We start from the raw sequence: 21,228 nt of genomic DNA, 5'->3' as shown, positions 1-21,228 counted from the left end.
AAATCAGTTACTGTAATGTGCATTTTTCATTCTGTAAACTGACAGTAGCTTATTTTGTTTGCTTAGGAACAATGTTGTAACATTTGTGCACAAGTAGGAACTTTCCATAGTTGAAGTTGTTATAAAGAATGCTGTTTATTAAAATTACACATGCCTAGCTTCCCAGAACTATTGCTGGTGAGGATGAACTATTCCAATGTGAAGATCAAGAAATGGCTGATGTGCTTAGGAGAGAGGTTCAGAGGTACAACAATATTGTGAATGTCATCACTAACACTACGAGAGCTGCTGTACAAACAGCCTTGGTAAGTTGAGTCTCTGTACGCATGGGAAAAGGAGTTAACTGACTTTGTAAACTTGCTGCCAAGTCATGCTGCCCAGTCCCACAGATACTAAGTAAAAGTTGTAAACTCAAGGGTCAGTAGTCTGATCAATCCTTCATACATCTGCCTCCAGAGTGTGGAGGTTTGTGGCTTCCTTTATATCTCTTGCATCATTTAATTGTTCTCTTTTTAAAATGGAAAGTCACAATATTGAGGAAATATATTTTGGGTGTTTAGGAAGGGTTACTTTTAGAAATGTTTGAGTACAGGAATAATTTAATGTTCTTTTTAAAATGTTTTACATTTCCTCAAATACATGCTATCTCAGACCTTGAACTGTACTTGATATATAGAACAACCGCCTCACCAACAAGAGACAGTTTCGGTTACCAAACTATCGTTCCACATTACCTAATCATCATAAAACAATGATCAATCCTTTTACTTTAAGCTAACGTTTTATCACTATACTTATTCCCATAACACTCAATATCATCAGATGTCTGTGACTTGGAGCATTTGCTAGTTCATTGTTCAGTCTCATTCTAATTGCTGAATGAATACACTAAATTGTTGAAAATTCTTTGAGTGACTAGTAAAGATGATGGGTTTCCTGTGCAATTGCTAAATGGTCACATGGAGCAACTAGGATAATTGAAATTTTCTTTACCATTTTTCCTTGTTTTTCCAGATAAAATTCAGATATGTTTATTTCTTCATAAAACTTTCTCCATACTGCTGGTAGCACACTCTTATTGGGTTAAAGGTACAGTAGTACAGTAATAATAATTCATTGTTTAAATTTTCCTATTTGTTTTTCTTGACAGTAAAACATAGATTTTACAATGGTTTTTACAATGGTTTCTAGCCAAATGCTAAATTACTTCATCTATAACTTGTAAATAATCCTTTAATTAGGGTACCTGCCGGTATGATGGAGGTGGAGAAGAACTCACGTTATCTCTACGCTTGGGTCATACACCTACATCTTGGATAAATCTGTGTCCTTATCCAGCACATGAAAACCTTCAACACTTTTTGAATGACCTCCACGCCAGGGTGAACTTTTTCAGGGTGAGGCTTCATTCTTTGTTTATTAGAGCTTGATACAGGGAAGACATTTATGTTCACATTATGTACAGTTTTATCATTATAAGCCTTAGCTTTGCCAGCTTCGTTCTTATGCATAATAGTGTAAAGAGAAGATATATAAGAATAAGGTGTAAATAATTTTTCAATCTTTGATTCTGTAGAGCATTATCACAAAACAAAATCTCCAGGGTTGCCCTAAACAGAGTAGACAAGAATTTTGCAATGTTTTTTAACACTATCTCTTAGTAGTAGTCTTCTCAGTACCTAAGTTAATCCAGTAAAAGTACCTTTTGTTCCCATGGAAATACAAATCAGAGCATTTTGTGTTGGAGTATTCCTCATTCCAAGCTGGAATCAGTTACTGAAAAAGGGATTTTGACAAAGGAAAAATCTATTTCTGATGAGGCCCTGTCACCCGGTGAAATTCCTTAGGGCACGAATTTCTAAATATACCAGAGAAAAGCTATCAGGAATGCTGGGGTTACTACCCCAGATCGAGCATCTATAATATGAAAATAGACGTCGGTATAGGCAAGGGTAGGTGAGGTCATCACTGCCACACAGAACCACACTCCGAAGACATCCCAGTGCAAAGGAAACCCGAAAGGCGGAGAGCCGACCCAACTCACCTCACCCGCCCGCCAAACAGCGACCCCAGCCATCTGAACTCATTCAGGCTAGCACTATCCCCAGGCTTGGTATACTTGCCTGTACAGGGAGAGGAAGCTAGAACCCATAGGAGGTCACCCGGGTGACACAGGGCCTCACTCAGAAATAGATTTTCCTTTGTCAAAATCCCTTTTTCTGAAATCGTCCTAATAATGTCACCGGTGAAAATCGTAACGAGAACCATACCAAGACTGTGAAGATTTAGAAAATAATTATTTAAAGTGATCATGTATAAAAATGCGTACTATAAGAAATAAGTTTAATTATATCTTATGACTTATCCAAAATTTCACAATAAAGACATTATAATAATGGACATGTAAGGTCCATGTAATGAAATAAATTGACATGAAAACTTAAATCTATGGTAGAAAATATGAAAAAGAGGTACAAAATAGATAATACAAAAAATGTAAAGGTACCTCAGGACTTAAATCTATAAAATAGTACATATCAAAACATAATCACAGTAAACATAATATTACAGCTAACAGTTCCAAATATCACGTAAATTGAGGAGCTGACGGTGAGTATGATTGGCCAGGAAATTTGGCGGGAGTAAATAAATGGGGCAGGCGGGCAGGGAAAGGACAAGGTTAAGGATAATATTAAGGTGGGGGATGACACTCCTACACAACCACCTTGGGAAATTTCAGAGCTTCAAGTGATTTTAGGTAGTGGCGTTTAAACGCAATGGAATTTCACCCGTGTATTTTGTCAATTCAGCAAAATCCATATTATGAAAATAACTGGTAGAGGTAGCTACCGATCGGATATCATGAACCTTGGGAACTGAATCCGGATTAGCCTGTTTAATAAAATATAGGATTTGCTGTCTTATAGCCTTTAAAGAAAGTGTTCCACCTTTTTCCCTGATAAAAAGAGGACCAGACAAACACTGAGAAGTTCTATGCAAATAAGCCCTCAAGGTAGCGACTGGGCATAAAGACAGGAACTACTTTCAAAGGGGACCATCTATCTTGAGGTCTTCATTTTTTCGCTAGGAATCTTTGATCTGGGAAAGCATGACTTCTACTCTGACAGGAGAAATCTATGTGATCGACACACCTCTAGAGAGAGCAGACAGTTCTGAGATTCTGGCACCTGAAGCTAAACTAATCAGGAACAAAGTCTTCCTTAACAGATCTAGATAAGAGCATTGGGCATTATTAATATCTGAGGCTAATTTTAAAACGTCATTAAGGAACCAGGTAACTGAATGAGGGCGTGTTACCGGCCTTAAACGAGCACATGCTCTCGGGATGGAAGAAAAGTATGAGTCTGTTAGGTCAATCTTGAAATATGCAAAAACACCTTTTCAAAGTTGATTTTCTGTTGTAATAGTGGCAAGGGCCTAGGCCTTTTTCAAACAGTGATCTAAGAGGTTATTGCTAAATTAGTATTAGTCATAGTTTTGAGCTTCAGATGCCTTCAGAAAGATGCCAATTTTTGACTGCTGAGTCATGCTGTCTGAGAAGTAGAATCTCTCTTATCGGATTCAATGAAACGGAGTATTAACAGAGGTCAATATTTACTCCCTTTTGGCAAATTTCATAAGTCCATAAGAAGCCAGAGCATTTCAGAACTTTTGAGGAAGCTGACACAGTCCTTGTTTGTACTGTTTGAGTCAGCCTGGAGTCTGGGTATCTGATGACACCGCAACGAGTTCAAGAGGAAGAGGAACCAGTTGCTCTTTTGTAATTAAGGGGCTACTAGGGCTACTTGACCTTTGAATGACCTGAGTTTGTGTGAGACTTTCATTAGCATGTTTGTGGGGAAACAGATAGAAATTTTCCCAACTGTTTCAATCTATGGACATTTGCATCTGTAGCGTAAGCTTGAGGATCTAAGTTGGGAGCCACATAACAAGGGAGTTTGTGATTGTTTTTCCGTGGCAAATAAATCCACTTGGAGTCCCGGAACACGATGGCAGATCCAGATGAAGGAGTTCTTGTCCAGGAACCATTCTGACTCCAGCGGAGTCGATCTGGATAGGGAATCCGCTACTACGTTCCGTACTCCGCCAGATGGGTAGCTGACAAATGCCAGCTGTGTTTGTTCGCTAGGGAGAAGATGGCTAACATCACCTGGTTTATCTGGCTCGATTTGGAACCTCCCCTGTTTATGCAATGTACTACTACGGCGCTGTCCAACACCAGCCTGATGTGAATCTGGTTGGTGGGACGAAGCTTTTTCAGGGTAAGAAACACTTACTTGTTGCTTCTAAGTGTTTTATATGAAACTGTTGGAACATTTGTAGACCATGTCCATGAACTTTTTGTTTTGGTGAGTATCCTCCCCAGCCGCTTAATGAAGCGTCTGTGTGGATTACCAGAGCTGGAGGAGGAAACTGAAGAGGGACTGACTTTGAGAGGCCCTTGACTGTGGACCATGGGCGGAGCCTTTTCTTTAAGATTTGTGGAATTGATGAGACCCTGTCCCTGAGCCTGACGTTGGCTCGTCTCATGCACTCTGTTTGTCTTTTAATCTCGCTTTCAGGAGCAGGTCTGTTACAGAGGCGAACTGAAGGAACTTAAATTCTTTCTTGTGTCCGGCAGGACGCTTTCTTGTAATTCAGAAACTTTCTGGTAGCTGCGGCTATTTCCTTCCGTTTGGTCGATGGAAGAGATAGTTTGTACGAGGTTAGATCCCATTGGATACCTAACCATTGAAACCGAGTCTCCTGAGTTAGAGCGGGATTTCCCGGTTCAATTTGAAGCCTAGGACTCCAGAAAATCTGTCGCGTGGTGTGCATCGGCATTCCTCAGCCAGTTTAGACTAGATTATCAATCATGCAAGTCGCTTAACTAACGATATCCCCGGGACGCAACTGCTGAACTACTGTGTCTGCTAGTTTTGTGAATATCCTGGGGCTATGTTGAGCCGAAGGCATTACCTTGAAGGTAGGCCTGTTTCCCCAGTCTAGAAACCCAGGAAGGGAGAGAAAGTTCCGCGCCGTCGGGACGTGATAGTATGCGTCTGAAAGATCGATAGAGGTGGTAGCGGCTCCTGCGGAGTAGAGTCCGTACCTGCGCAGCAAGCATACAGGAAATTTATCGCATTGTATGTAACGATTTGAACACGATAGATCCAGGACTACTCTTTGTTGACTGGAGTCTTTTTTGGGAACAGTAAACAGCCTGCCTTGGAATTTGAGGTGTCTCACTTTCTTTATTGCTCTCTTTTCGAGCAGTTCTGTCACAAAGTCCTGTAGAACTTTTGAGGAAAGTTGGTGAAACCTGGTCAGGGAGGCCTTGATCAGCCAGCCTGAACCTTTGGACACTATACTGTGTGCCCAGGACTGAGTCCACTGGTTTCTGAACCAGTATAGTCTCGCCCACCTGGCTGGAGCTCACTAGGAGTGGGGCGGGTTTACCTCTACCGCGGCCTCCTCTTCCCGGGAGGACCGTAGGAGCAACCTTACCTCCATGAAATACAAGCTCTACCTCCTTGCACTCCTGTTAAGGCCATGAAATGCCCCCGACCCTCCTTGGCGGATTATATGCTGGAGTGACACATAGGAAGGGAGTGGCAGAGTGTTGAGCTGGCTGAACCAGCACAAACTGTTGAGGTTGAACCTTGGAGGTCCGAGAGTTGGCTCACTGCCGAGACAATTACCCGCCACAGACACAGGCTGAAGCTGCTGCCTTCTATGCTTCTGTACCTCTTTCCGATCTATATTGGGAGCGCCGGGCTCTAGGGTCTTCGGCAAGGCGAATACCCCACCGGGGTGCAGACTTTGAATTAGCCTAGTCGCCTCGCCAGGATAAGTAGTGACTTCGTCTTCTGGGAACAGATTGGCTCCCAGAAAGAACTCTTCATAGACTTGTTAGGCTCATGTGGAATGGTAATCCGCGAATGAACTTCGCGGCAATTCAACGCTCACCGTAGTAAACAGGTCTGACTGGAATCCTGCTAATAAGGATTTCGTCAAAACCTGGAACAGCGACTCCTCGGAAAACGAGACGGCAGTTGCCTCCGCCAGGCATAGCGAGTTCAGAGACCGACTCAGGCGATATCGTGCCTCGAACTCAGCTTTCAGGAGAGTTTCCGGCAGCTTGGGAAGCTGCTCACTAAACTGGTTGGAAGCGCAATCTGCGTCCAGTTTACCAGGAAGTAAGCGTGGCAGGCGTCCTTCCGAAAAACATCATCCCAGGAGATGAGAGATGTGAGGTCCGTCTCTCGAGTTGGGGCCAAGGTTTACCTTCACAACGCCAGCGAGCAGTAGCAAGAGCTACTTTAGTCAAGCAGGGGTTGGGAGTTTATCCCCCCAAGGGAGAACAGTGAAGTTGCCGCGAAAGAGTCAGCAGGGTTCTCAGCTTGCCCACTCTGAGCGTGCGCATCCAGAGCCGGTGCGCTTGGTCTCTAGGGAAGATTACTGTCTCCTTGGGACCTTGTCAGAGCGTAGCTCCAGGCTTCATCTGGCCAGCCTGCTTGAAGCCTGGGTAGGGAGGCAGAAGATCTGGAGGGAAGAATTCCAGCTCCTCCAGTCTACGAGTGCCTAAACCTTCTATTGTTAAAGTATCTTCATGCCGGGGAGCATGAAGGGCTAAACGCCACGGGTTCCCTTTGTTGAACGGAGGGAGGGCGGAGGAGTCCGGGATGGGATAGTGTACCCCAGTACCTCCGGAACGTACAATATTGGAGATCATAGTCTCCTGGCCCTGAAGCCTCTCCGTGATCTTACTCAACTTTGCCTCTACCTCCGTAGAGAACCTCTCTAGAAGCATCCCTGTAAATGCCTCAGGGTCAAAGGCAGGCTGGCGAGAAGGGCTAGGCTCAGCTACTCTCTTACTCCTCCACTTTGCCCGAGTACTGGTTTGCTCCGAGAGCCACGGACCAGTGTCCTGGGGCCGGCGGGGAAGGGGATGCTTGCAGGAAGACGAAGACTTATAGCCTTTCGCCTTCCCGGTAACTTCTTCAGCTTGGGGACAGTAGATTGTGTTCTGTCCCTCAGAAGATATATGAAATCCCTGAAAGGAAGACACGGATGATGAAGGAGATTCAAGAGGGTGCCCGCCCCCCACTGCCTCCCCTTACCTCCCTACTACCTCCTGGTCCTGTTCTGTATTCATGGGTTTCAGGTTGAGATCAACAGCGACATCCCCCGAAACGTCCTCATACAAGGAATCGTCCTGGATTGGCTGGGTCTCTACCCGAATTTGCTCGATGATAGGGGCGGCCACCTCAGCGGGAACAGCCGCAGCAATCCAGGCGCCGGGGTAGAGTATGTTCCGGAGTTTTCATCAGAACATGGTTTCCCCAACGGAACGTTCCTACCAAACCCAGCCACCCAGGCACAGAGGGACTCGAGGAGCATCATACGGGAGGATTCATCGGCCTGAAAAGAGGGGAGTATCAAAGGCCGGTTATATAATGGTAAACTCATTATAAACCAGAAACTGTTGATATTAAATGTAAGAGCGGACAAAGGACAAAGAAGAATAAACACCGCTCGTCCTGGACACGCCCGTGGGAGCTGAAACCGACCTCACAGCCATCCGGGGTGCCACACAATCAGGTCGTCCTAGCAGACCGCTGGCAGCGTGGGTGCGGCCTTTGCATGCCCGTAGGGCTAGTTGCAGAGACAGCAATTGCACCCGGGCTCCTCACAACAGACAGTCTGTAAGTGTGAAGAGTACATGAACCTACTAATCTAAGATGCAGCAAACTAAGTAGGTACTAAGTAATTTCATACCATGCTACCGGAGCACTCTGGTGGGATGAAAAAAGATCATAAAGTATGAACCTACTCATCTAAGATAACTTAAACTATAGGTTTAAAAGTTTTTCGTACCATACCGCCGGGATACTCCGGCGGAATGAATTTACTGAGCCAGACAGGACACTCTATCTCGAGGAACGCCGGAGATAATCCGGTCGAACTCAAAGATATGATCACTGAACTCATGGTACGAAGTAGATAAACTAGTTATGAATTTTTGAGTCCGGCGGCGGGTGAGGCCGCCGGGGTAAACTAGTATAACAGATAACGTGATGTACAAATAATTGGTTAACAACATAATAAGAATAACAGAACATAGACCCCCGGGTTCCGGCACAACCCCTCCGGAATCCCGAGCCTCCGAAGCTAGAGTCCAGTAGGAAGGCGAGGCGAGTACATCACAACTGATCATAATATGGTCAGATTGGAAAAGCTGATCAAACCTATCCACTTAAAGACGTAACATGCCGAAAGCATTGGCCTGGCCAGACAGCAGGAGGGCCGAGGATGGCCAGAGCAGGCCCTGAGAGTGGTCGGAAACCCGCTCGATCCGGAGAGAGCGAATCAACGAAACACTTGTTCAAGTAAATGCCGGTAGGACTGATCCCAGGAGGGAGCGTGTCCCTCAACTAGGATAGGCCTGTCTACCTCGGGGTGACCATCGAAAGCCCGACGTCTCGCACGCGAGGAGATGACAAAAACTAGAACCTCAGGAAGGAAAACGGGGAGGGTGGAAGGATAGTACTAGTAGGAAAGGGTCCGGAGAATATGAACAGGAGACTGGGGTAATACCCTCCGCTCAACTGTAACCCCGTAAGGTATACGGGGAGACTGTGACCCACTACAAGTACCGGGGAAGGAGAAGGGGTGGGGTTAATATAATATCAAACCCCATACACTCTCACCCTGCTAGTCGGCATAGCCTAGGTGACCAGGAGGGGAGAAGGGAAGGGGAGGAAAGAACAGGGAGAGAGAAAATTCCTGTGTCAGGCCAGCCTTAACCGACTCGAGTAAGGGATTGTGTAGGCATGAAGATCTCCCAAATAAAATCCTCTTCCCCCACTGGTGATAGAGAGAAATAGAGACTCAACTGACCACCCAAACAAGCGGAAGGCGGATGGTACAACAACAGAAACTCCCTCGACCTGACTACCTCCCCCTCCTACCCTCTCAAGCGATATACGGGAGAGCAGGGAGTTAGGAAAACAAAGGAGAAAAAGGTAGCCTAGTTCATTCATTAGTGAAAGAACTAGGCTAACCAAAAGGATATATTAATAAAGTAAAAAATAACCATCAAATAATCATCAAATAAACTAAAATTATACGCTTGTGCTAGGCTATAGCCTAGCTGAGCGAGGCGACAGAACGTAAACAGCCAACAGGCTGAACCTGACGTCACGTCCGGGTGAATGTATAATTTTCACGTCATCGAGCATATATAGTGAAAAAGTCTTTTATCACACTTCTCAGAGGAAACATCCTGGGAGAAAACTAACGAGTGAAAACTTCAGAGCATAGAAACAATGAAGAACCCTATGAGAGAGCTTGCCAAGAACAATATTAGGAGATCCAAGGTGCACGAGAAGCGCCATAGGATGCTCTGATGGAATAAAGATAATTTGTGTAACTGACGAAGAAACCCAAACAGAACAAGCCGAACGGGTATACCTCGAGGTCGGTATGGCTGACAAGAGGGATGCCGCAGCGTCCCAAACAAAAACCACGTATAATTTATGTATACGGGCTTAAACAGCCAGACTTATCATAAAAACTCCAAAAGAAGATGGTACTTAACTTGGAAACAGTAAAGCTGCTCGATGCCATGTTGAATTAATGGAAAAATCCTGTAAAAAAGCACAAGCGGAAATCAAAGAGATTGCAGCAATCATGTGCCTAGAAAGGAATGAGTTCAGATGGCTGGGAGTGCAAGCTGTTTGGTGAGGCGGAGTGAGTCTTGCGGGAGTTGGGTGACTCTCCGCTCTTCAGGAGGTTGCCATTGGGATGTCTTCAGGTGTGGTTCTGTGGTAGTGATGACCTCACTTCACGCACTTATACCGACGTCTATTTTTCATTATAGATGCTCGATCTGAAGGTATGTTAGCATTCCTGATAACTTTTTCTCTGGTATGTTAGCAATGTTATACCTAGAATTCGTGCTCTAAAGGAATTTCACCGGGTGACCTTAGGGACAGGCTCAGAAATTAGTAATGGGCAGTTATAGACAGAGTGGTGGTAGGAGGGTGAGTTGGGAGAAGCCCAACTCACCCGTCATCACTATGCAATTTTTCTTTGGGTGCCATCAAGTAAGGATGTCTTGCTGTGCTCCTTCTGCCTGCCAAGTTGAAACTAGCTTTTTTTTTTTTTTTTACTTTAAATGTTGGTAACTTCCATAATACAGATATGCATAAGAAGAGTGAACAACACAAGTGCAAAGGATGTGAACGAGTGTGGGGCTCTTTGTACCCTTGTATGTGAGTCCAACCACTATTGCTCCTTTAGTAGGGATAGGACATGCAGCCCTGAACTTTCCTGTGAGGAGTAAGTTGATCTCCCTTGCACCAGGAAAAGTTTAGGAATAGGGGGAGGGAAGCTAAAAGTGTCATTGGGAGGGAATATTCCCACTGTGATATCACTTCTTTTTGGGTCTCCCCCCACCTCCATCCTCTCCCTGTGCCTTCCATGCACACATAACTTGCTCAGCCTAAGGTGTGTAACCTACACATGCTCTTGTCTAGTGGCTAGTCAGGTGAGGATGTTGGGCTGTACCCAGACTAAACCCCTATATATGCACATGCTTTACCAATGCCTACCACTACCACATCGACTCCTCCAGGGATAATAATATCAACTGAATACCTACAGAAAATATGGCCTTCCCTTGGTATTCTGTGAGGCCCAACTTTTACTTCATTCCTCTGTCACTCAGCCCAACTGAGTTGATAGGGTATCTGTTTGCTGCTGCTGCACCTGCTAGGGAGCTCAGTGCTGTTGAGCCTCCAGTAGCAGCCATCTTCCTGTGCAAGATACCCCCACAGCACCAATGATGGCCAAAGTGCCTCCTATGTCGACTTTTCTTGCTTCAACCAGTCCTTTTGGTTTAAGAAGAGTAAGTCATAGGCAAGGAGCAAGGTGAAGAAGTGAAAGTGCTCTTCTGTCAAGTTTTTCCTCCTTATCTTCTTGCTCTCCTTTCCTTTTGCACTAAGAACAAAAGTCCAGAAAGCCCTCTCACAGGAAGTTCCATTGGGCTTTGTGTGAGTAACTTCCCTCTTCTAGGGTTGGCCTTAGTGGTTGTTCACCTGTAGGTAGGTAGGATGGACACAGGTTTTTTAGCACACTCAGTACTTTGAAGTCTTCCTGTGACTTCTTGGACAGGAGTGTTGCCCCAGACTCATACACCCTTGCTTCTACCAAGGCATGTGGATGTATGTATGGCCTGATGAAATCCAAACCTCCTAACCCCTTGGGTCTGGTAGTCATAACTTCAGGTGTAATAATAGTAATGGGGCTGGGTCCATCAGCCATCATGTGAAAATAATTATTTTGCACCATGAAATTTGAATGAATTTTGCGTGAAGACATTCAAATGGCTTTTATGAGTCATAAATAACAATTTGTCAACTCTTATGGCAACACTTAAGAGCTCAGCTCAGGTAGGGGGATGGAATAATAGTCACCCATAAGATTTCATGAGGGGAGGTGCTACATCTCTGCATCCCAGTACATCTTGTATACAGTATATCTGTGCATGAATATATCCAGAGAATGTTTCTATATTTAGTTCGTATCTGTTACAATTTAATGTTTGTTGTAATTGTTATTTGCAATATCAAGCACAAAGAAATATCAGCAAGAACACACATAACTTGACAAAATTAGCTGGTATTTTAATGAGTGTCTTGGCAGTGTCAGACAACCTTTATCTCATCCTACTTAAGCGATGTTGGCCACATGTCTCAGGAGAGTTTCTCCTCAGGACCTGTGGTGGATACTTGGCAGGTTGTGTAGTCACCGAAGATCATTCTAGATGGAGAAAAATCTAGTGTAAGGTACTCAGAGGGTAAAAGTCTGGGATTGACTGGTACAGGGACTGTCTTCTCTTTCGTTTTTATGCTGGAACTGATGCAGGTGTAGATAGGCTACATAACTGAGCACAAAGTCTTATATTATTGGCTAAGATGTGACTCTTTCCACTCTCCTTTTTGACTGGGAATGGAAGGGGATTGCAGCAGCAGTGGTGGAGAATCATTTGAACCTATCAATTTTATTGGTCATATATGACTGCTTTGCGACTTGTGTCAACCCGCGTGGGGTTCACATTTGGTTCTCCTAGGTTTTGTTACTCTACAAGATCTCAGACATCTTGCATGGGCTCATGGCCCTGTGACTGTCATCCTTACAGTGATAAAATAAGAAGTGAGGGAATGCATTTTGAAAGTACAGTATACCCATATATGGTGGTACAGTATACTGTAGTGGCAAAAAAAGTGAGGGAATGCATTTTAAAAGTCTTACCAAGATGGTTCTAGGGGTGTATTAAAGGGCATTGCAAACCCATATAGCTGGTAGTATAGTGCACTGTAAGCTCCTTAAAAAAATTTTTTTTAATTAGACTGATTTTGAGTTGGTGAAAACTGAAAAAAGAAGATTTTGGTAAGTAGTGGTCCCAGTACTGGAGGAGTTTTGATACAGACAGATGGGCTGAATTTTCTGGATCCTGTTGTGTACTACTGTATACAATAATACCCCGAAGTTGCATGATTCGAGTTGCGTGAATTTCACAGACACATGAACTTTTCATTGGATTCTAACTAATTGTCATACATGAGTTTTTCACAGACACGCAAACATTTGTGAATACTGAGAAATCCTGCAAAAGTGTTTGTTTAATTTTTTTATGTAATTTAAAAGGTTTCAAGCTTTTATGTGTAAATTAAATAGCATTAGATAATAAAATTAATAATTTCTCTCCCTCTCTCTCTCTTTTACCGAGATGAGAGAATTTTTATGGTACATGTGTATGTTTATTTGTTTTGTATAAATGAATTTTTTTACCTAATAATAAGTACTAATTTTCAAATAATAATAATAATAATAATAATTATAGTTATGTTACTATTATTATTATTATAACTGTAATTACAAAATGCGAATGTGATTGTATATTAACCCTTAAATGCTGAGCCTCTATTTACAAAAGTGTCTACCGTTTGCTGACGGGGTTTGAGAGTTAGCGCCGAAGCGGAAAGAAAGTTTTTTAAAAAAATCACAGCACACTTAGTTTTTAAGATTAAGAGTTCATTTTTGTCTCCTTTTTTTCTCATTGCCTGAAGTTTAGTATGCAACCATCAGAAATGAAAAAAATATCATTATCATATATAAATATTGGAATATATGACAGCGCAAAAAAAATTTCATATATAATTGTATACAAATCGTGCTGTGAGCAAAACGGTTAAAGCTAAAGAGTTATTTTTTTTCGTTGTATTGTACACTAAATTGCAATGATTTTGGTATATAAAAAATTGTGAAACGATCAAAGCAACACAGAGAAAATATTATCACAAAATGATGCATGAATTCGTAACATGCAGACGTAAAAAAAAGTTCTTTTCAAAAATTCATCATAAATCGAAATATTGTGCTAGAGACTTCCCGTTTGTTGAAAAATGAAGGTAAATGATTGAATATTACTAGAATGTAAGAGTTTTAGCTTAAAATTGCATTTTTCGACCATTTTGGTCGAGTCAAAGTTGACCGAAGGTTGAAATTTCGGCACTTATTGTGATTTATATGAAAATATTTCAAAACTGATAAAAGCTACAACCATGAGTTATTTTTTTTGTATTCTATATGAAATTGCGCACATTTTCATATATAAAACTTTATGTAACGGCTAATATAAAACGGTGCAGAAATTACGACAATGTGACTAAAGAAATTCTGAGATTTTCAGCAGACTAAGTGCGCGCAGAGGTAAGGAAACAAGTGTTTTTCAAAAATTCACCATAAATCGAAATATTGTGCTAGAGACTTCTCATTTGTTGCAAAATGAAGGTAAATGATTGAATATTACTAGAATGTAAGAGTTTTAGCTTACAATTGCATTTTTCGACCATTTCGGTCGAGTCAAAGTTGACCAAAGGTTGAAATTTTGGCACTTATCGTGATTTATATGAAAATACGTCAAAATTGATAAAAGCTATAACCATGAGTTATTTTTTGTTGTATTCTATATGAAATTTCGCTCATTTTCATATATAAAACTTTATGTAAAGGCTAATAGAAAACGGTGCAAAAATTACGACAAAGTGACTAAAGAATTTCTGGGATTTTCAGCAGAGTTAGCTGATGCTTTCTTTTGGGATAAGAAAGAAATTCGCGCATGCGCAGCTGGATCACACTTGTAAACAAAACAACAGCATGATGTGTGAACTCCCAGCATCCCTCAAGGCGCGATTTAAAATTTTTCGCAAACAAGGCCTATAAGTATTTTTCCGTGAATATTTAAAAAAACTTTTTGTAGTCGACGTATTTTATGTCCACTTGGCACCCGACAGACAACTTTTGTCGACGTAAAATACATCCAGTCGCTCGTTAAAGGGTTAAAGAAACAAATCTCTTTCCCTCATCTTTTGTTCGAAGCTCCAAGGCAAAGCTGTCAGACATGTCGATTTAACATGACAAGAAGGAAGAGTGTTGCTGGTTAACTGGTCAAGGGTTTCCTACTAATTCTCTCTCTCTCTCTCTCTCTCTCTCTCTCTCTCTCTCTCTCTCTCTCTCTCTCTCTCTCTCTCTCTCTCTCTGTCCGTAAAAATTCGTAAAAAATTTCACTCTCTTATTTTACCTGTACTGTGTACAAACTGTAAATGCGCCATTTTAAAACACAGAGACATAGAGCATTTCAGAACAAAGAGAAAGAGACAGAATAAAGAAATTTTTAATAACGAGGTTGGGGGTGGACTGGGGAGAGAGAGAAATAGCATACTAATCTTCACACTCTCCTATATTTTTACGTCAGCCATTTCTTTTTTTTAAGGGTAATGTATTAAGCTAACTTTTAAATGAAATTACAGTAAATTTAATTTCACTTAAAGGTTAGTTTAATACTGAATTTCCTTCTTTTGATATCTAACGTAAGAATAACTTTCTCTCGCTCTCTCTCTCATGTTATTCTCTCTGTCTCCGTAATAATTCATAAATAATTTAACTTGATACTTCAAGTAAGGACAATCTCTCTCTCTCTCTCTCTCTCTCTCTCTCTCTCTCTCTCTCTCTCTCTCTCTCTCTCTCTCCGTAATAATTCATAAACAATTTCACTCTTAAGTAAGGACAACCTCTCTCTCTCTCTCTCTCTCTCTCTCTCTCTCTCTCTCTCTCTCTCTCTCTCTCTCTCTCTCTCTCTCTCTCGTTCATAGCATTCACACATTTTTACAACTTATTTCTCTGTGCGTCTTTACCTGTACAGCAGATAGTTTAAATTGATCTAATTTTACCTGTACCGTCTACGAAGTGTAAATGTGCTAGTGTGGCAAATACATTCTAAAACATAGAGACATAATAACTAAGAGTTGTATTAGTCTCCAAATAAAAAACACTGTTTGTTCATGAAAAAGCATTTCAGAACAGAGAGAAAGAGATGTAAAATAAATAAGTTATTAAAAAGAGGTTGAGAAGACTTCTAAAGATAGACCGGTCGGAAGGGGGAGAGAGAGAAATTCTCTTCCAACTCTCTATTTTTATGCCAACCATTTATTTCTTTTTTTTAAGGGTAATGTATTAAGCTAACTTTTAAATGAAATTACAGTAACTTTAATTTCATCTAAAAGTTAGCTTAATAATTTGGGAGCATGATTAGGATCAAACTTAGTGTTTAAACTGTAGAAATAAGCATTTATTAGCATTTTTAGAGACCATGCCAAACTTATGCTGAAATTCGTCTTGTGCAAGGGGTTCTGGAACCTAACCTCGTGTAAGTTCGGTGTATGACTGTACATTCCAACTCCCTAGTTTTGATACTAAGCCAAACAGTGGTGATGTGGCGCTTTTCATGATTTCACACACTTAAATACAATTTTAAAAATAATCTGTATAGGTGTATTTTGAATGTTTGCACTTTCAAGATTACTTTCACAAGTTTTTTTATATTAAGTAATAAAATAATTGTACAAAATCACAACGCCATGCCGATTTTGAAGATTATACACTAACATTACCCCAGCTGATGCAAGCAGAACTGAAGCGGTTCATTAATTTTTGTTGCAAATAAATACAGTAAATCCCCCGTATTTGTGGGCGATGTGTACCAGATCACCCGCAAATAATTAAAATCTTCAAATACTTGGCACCCCCCCTCAAAAAATGCTTATAAATGCCTATCTTGAAAGTTCAAACACCAAATGGATACCTAAAAATATCATCCTACATCTAATATACCTTAAACTATTATCTTTTTACTGTATTAATCTTTGAAATATTATTAATAATCATTTCAAAGTCATCTTAAACATTTTACCCTTAAAAATATAAGTACGTCTATATGGCTTACAGCTATGTGTGAAAATAATCCAGTCCCCCCTACATATTCAGCCACGCACATTTTCTTTCATACAGTCACTATTCAGGCTGTCCCATTTTCTTTTACACTGGAAGCATTGGTATGTACATAACTCACAAGAGAGAGAGAGAGAGAGAGAGAGAAACAAAAATACGTATGCACATTAAAGAAAAGTAATACTACATACATGTTAAGATTACATACGTAAATCATACTGGTACTCACAAGTAATGAATGTTGATTAAAGATGATGATGATGAATTAGCTGTGCAGCCAGATGATTGATAATGAAGACATGACTACACAGCAAAGCAGAGGAGTTACATCTTCTCTGAGGGTGCCTCTTCACTTTCAGGAGGCTCTTTGTCAGGGGTTTTGGAAGGCACTTCTTCAGGTGTTTCGGGAGGCACTACTTCAGGCGATTGGGGAGGCACTTCTTCAGGGGTTTGGGGAGGCTTTGGAAGGTCGTTCTTTGTATGTTTAATGAACATAGTGATAGACAGCTGCTGTCGCTGCTTCTCCGTGCTGATGAGGGCTTGATTATAGGGCTCCAATGCTGAATCAAGGATATTTGAAAACTTTAAGGATCGTTCCATATAAGGATCCCATGTTGATTCCAAAGTCAGGACCACCACCACCACCACCACCACCACCACCTCCTCCTCCTCCTCCTCCTCCTCCTCCTCCTCCTCCTCCTCCTCCTGTCTTCTTCCATGCTGGCAGACTTTGTCAGCTCTTCCTCCTCCTCCTCCTCCTCCTGGCATGTCTTCTTCCATGCTGGCAGACTTTGTCAGCTCTTCCGAATCCTGGTCCGTCAGGAGGTCAGAGTGGGCATCAATGATGGTGCTGACTTCATCCTTGGTGATGTCCTTGAAGCCTTCTCCACTTAGAATTCTCGCCAATGTAGACCACCTTACCAATGGCCGAATGTTGAATTTCTTCAGGAGAGAAGCCCTTATGATCATGCACAGACTCTGGCCACAACTTGTTCCAGCATGTGTTCAGGGTCTCCTCCTTCATTTCCTTCAACGATTTGTTGATGATGGACAGACACATGACAATCGTGAATTTACGCCAATAGTCTTTCAGCGTAAATTCACTGTCAGTATCCATTGCATTCACATGTGCTGGAGGGAGTTCTGGGTGTAGGGTGCCTTGAAAGCATGGATCAGGCCCCGGTCCTTAGGCTGGAGGAGAGAGGTGGTGTGGAGGAACTCGAGCTGGACTCTCTCATAACAAAGATCCAGAGGGTGGCCACCAGCATTATCCATAATTAGCAACACCTTGAACTCTATGCCCAAGTCGCATAGGTATTGCCTAGCTTGAAGGATGAAGCTGTGATGGAAGCAGTGATCTGTAAGGACTTTGGTGATCGAGGCCTTAGGGATATGCATCCAGAACACAGGCAGCAATGCCTTGTTCTTATTCTTGAGGACCTTGGGGTTTGCAGCCTTGTAAATGAAGCCTGGTTTCAACATGAAGCCAGCTGCATTCTCACATATTAGAAGGGTAACCCTATCTTTCTGGGCCTTAAATCCAGAGGCTTTGGCTTCATCCTTCATGAGGTATGTCTGCGAAGGCATCTTTATCCAGAACAAGCTGGTCTCATCCATATTGAACACCTGTTCTGCATGGTTGGGATATTTCGCGGCCGCTTCCATATCTGCAGATGCTGCTTCCCCATGCAGAGAAACAGACTTTAGGTGAAACCGCTTTTGGAAATGGTGGAACCACCCATTGCTGGCCTCTGAAAACCTTGAGGAGCTGATGATGGTCCTGTTTGTGGCTCTTCCTCCTCTTCTTCTTCTTCTTCTGGCGTGGGTTCTTTTAAGCCTAAGAATTCTAATTCCCTTTTGCGCCTTCCTGTGCTTGTACATCGTCGCCTTTTGTAGCAGTCGAATACTGCTGGTATAGTTGTTGCACTTTTACACGAATGATGTTGGAGTCGAGGGGGACGTTCTTCTTGCGACAGTCCTTTATTCAAAACGCCAGTGCAGATTCTATCTTAACAATTGCCTTATCTTGCACTGTCGAAACTGTTTTTGCACTACCAAAGGAGCTCATACTTACAACCTTGCAAATCTTGGAGTCTTTCTTCTTTATGTACCTAACTGTACTTTCATTGCCATTAAAATGGCGGCCTACTGTGGCATAACTTTTGCCTTCCTTCAACATATTGAGAAGTCTTACCTTCTCATCGAGCTTCATGATCACCTTCTTGCATTTAGGCTCTTTGCCAGAAGCTTTAGAAGGAGCAGGGCATTTTTAGGAGGCATTTTAGGGCACAATTAGCACTGATACCCAAAGATTAAAACTGACACACAAAGATCTATGATTACACCCAACGAGAAGATACTACTTAGTACTACATGGTGAACTGGGGCAGATGCAATCATGCGGGCTCCCAGAATTCAGCTAATCAATGCCAAGTGTACAGCCAATGAGCGCTGAGGAAAATGAATGGCACTCCTGGACTGGCTGCTTTGCAGACGACAGCCAATAACATGTCGACTATCATGGCACCTGGGTATATCAGCATCCCGACATCCAATGTTCTTTCTCTGCCCATTTGCTGGCTTGGATAATTCACCTTTTAAGAAAAACAAATACTGTACAGTTTATGTTATTGAAATCCTGCTGTGTTTACGACAATATATTACAGTACTGTAATATTTGAAAAATAGTAAATCTTTTTTCATAAAAATTGTATTTACAGTACTGTAGTTACGAAAATACATTTAGTAAGTGCATAACATGAAAATAGCCTGCAGACATACGTGAACATACATTCCCTGCTAGTCCCGTCATCTTGAGTATTTTAGATATGCCCTTTGTACTACGTATCATCCTAAAACACTTTATGTACGTAATATTTAACAAGTAAAAAAATGCACTGAAGATTTTCCTGCGCAATTGAGTTTTCTGCACAGCTGCTACAGCGTATAATCAAGGCCACCAAAAATAGATATATCTTTCCGTAGTCTCAGTACATTGCTGTACAAAATGTTGCTATGAAACTTTAACCACGTCCCGATGGTGGCATGGCCTATATTGTTGCCAGAAGCACAATTATGGCTAACTTTAACCTTAAATAAAATAAAAACTACTGAGACTAGAGGGCTGCAATTTGGTATGTTTGATGACTGGAGGGTGGAAGATCAATATACCAATTTGCAGCCCTCAAGCCTCAGTAGTTTTTAAGATCTGAGGGCAGACAGAATAAAGCACGGACAGAATAAAGTGCGGATGGACAGGCAAAGCTGGCACAATAGTTTTCTTTTACAGAAAACTAAAAATCATCCTACAACAAAACATCTTATAAAATGTACAGTATGCACAGACTATCAGTGTTATACGTACGCGCATTAGTACCATGTGTACATGGCTACGTACGTGTTTACTGGTAATCAGCAAATGACCCAGCATCTCAGTTAACTGCTATCTCGGTTGTGCGTTTTTTGCATATGGTACTACGGACTATGCATATTTTTTGGAATCGTGCCCTATGATGCTTCCTAAATGCCTGCTTCTTCTCAAGCTTCTGGCAAAGAGCCTAAGCACCAGAGGAAGATCATGACACTCGAGGAGAAGGCAGACGTAATGTTACGTGAAGGCAAAAGCCATGGAGAAGTAACAGCTTGTTATGACGTGGCTTAAAGTGCAGTCGCCTTCATCGAGAAGGAGTATGAAGAGGGTAGAATACTTGGGAAGGCCATCGCTGGATAAGAACTCACCGCCCTCTCTATCCCACCAACGGATTTTGAAGAATTTCATGGTCTGTACAAATTTCTTAAAAAAGCTAGGCAGTTGCAGACAATGATAAAGGCATGGGATGATAATGTGGAAAGGGCCACAAATGTTTCCAGTGCCATTAATGAGCTCATGCAGCCCTACTGTACCACCTTCATAGCCATGTTCAAATACCTTAACATGACGGCACCTCCTGGAACCCCTGATGAAGTTCCTCCTGAAGAAGGTAGAGAGATGCCCTTAGAGGAGGTGTAACTCCTCTACTTTGCTGTGCAGTCATATCTTCGTCATTCATTGGACTGCACAGCCAATTTATCATCATCATCATCTATAATCAACATTCATCACTGGTGATCCATATGATTTAATCTTATTATTGTTATGCATTATTACAGGTAGTACTCAGTGTATAGTATTATGCATTATTATTATTTAATCTTATTACTCTTATGTATTGTAGTACAGTATTATTATTACTGTACATCATTTAATGTTATTATACAGTAAACAGGAAAATACAGAACATTGCTATACGAGAAAACGAAAAAATCTGCAAATAGCGAGTTACCCACAAATATTTTTATAGATAGTTCCACAGAAAAAGCCGTGGATGGGCAAGTTTTCCCACAAATAATTTTTAGATAGGCTCCACAGAAAATCCCACAAACTGCTGAGTACGTGAATTGTGAAAATGAAAATCTGGGGCGTTTACTGTATCCCAGTGCACATGCCAAAGCAATTCTCAGATCCACAAAATAAAACTACTCTTTCTTCTACTCACTTTCATTGAAAACTGATGTGCTTCCATTCTGTTTACGACTACTTTAGTGCTTCTGCTATTTTTTGTGATGACCCATTGATGGAATTCCATTTTAAGCTCATTTTCATATTTTTTTATGTTTTTGTAATATTTGGTAAGTTTTTCTTGAGTTACTAATCGGCCAGCAACTGATGTTTTACTGCAGTGTTAGTGTGAGTAGATCTCAATTTTATTAATTGTGCCGGTGGTTGTCCATTATGTCATGGATACTAGAACAAAAGAAGATACAGTATTGTGTTTCTCGTTCAGGCAACTTGCTTTCATTTTACAAGTTTTTGTATAAAGTCCGCAGGTT

The 21,228-nt window shown here is 41.7% G+C and overlaps 1 protein-coding gene across 1 annotated transcript in view; it reads left to right on the top strand.

Annotated features, from left to right (window-relative positions):
• LOC136849390 (dynein axonemal heavy chain 7-like) overlaps nt 1-21,228 on the top strand; it is a 270,971-nt gene that overhangs the window by 236,179 nt on the left and 13,564 nt on the right. The window contains 2 exon segments of the mRNA XM_067122742.1: nt 159-305; nt 1,242-1,397. Coding sequence (XP_066978843.1) covers nt 159-305; nt 1,242-1,397 — 303 coding nt within the window.

Source organism: Macrobrachium rosenbergii, chromosome 21, assembly GCF_040412425.1.
Source record: "Macrobrachium rosenbergii isolate ZJJX-2024 chromosome 21, ASM4041242v1, whole genome shotgun sequence".
Classification (NCBI taxonomy): domain Eukaryota; kingdom Metazoa; phylum Arthropoda; class Malacostraca; order Decapoda; family Palaemonidae; genus Macrobrachium; species Macrobrachium rosenbergii.
Note: the sequence above shows the minus strand (reverse complement) of the source record. Positions and strands in the feature narration are given on the sequence as shown.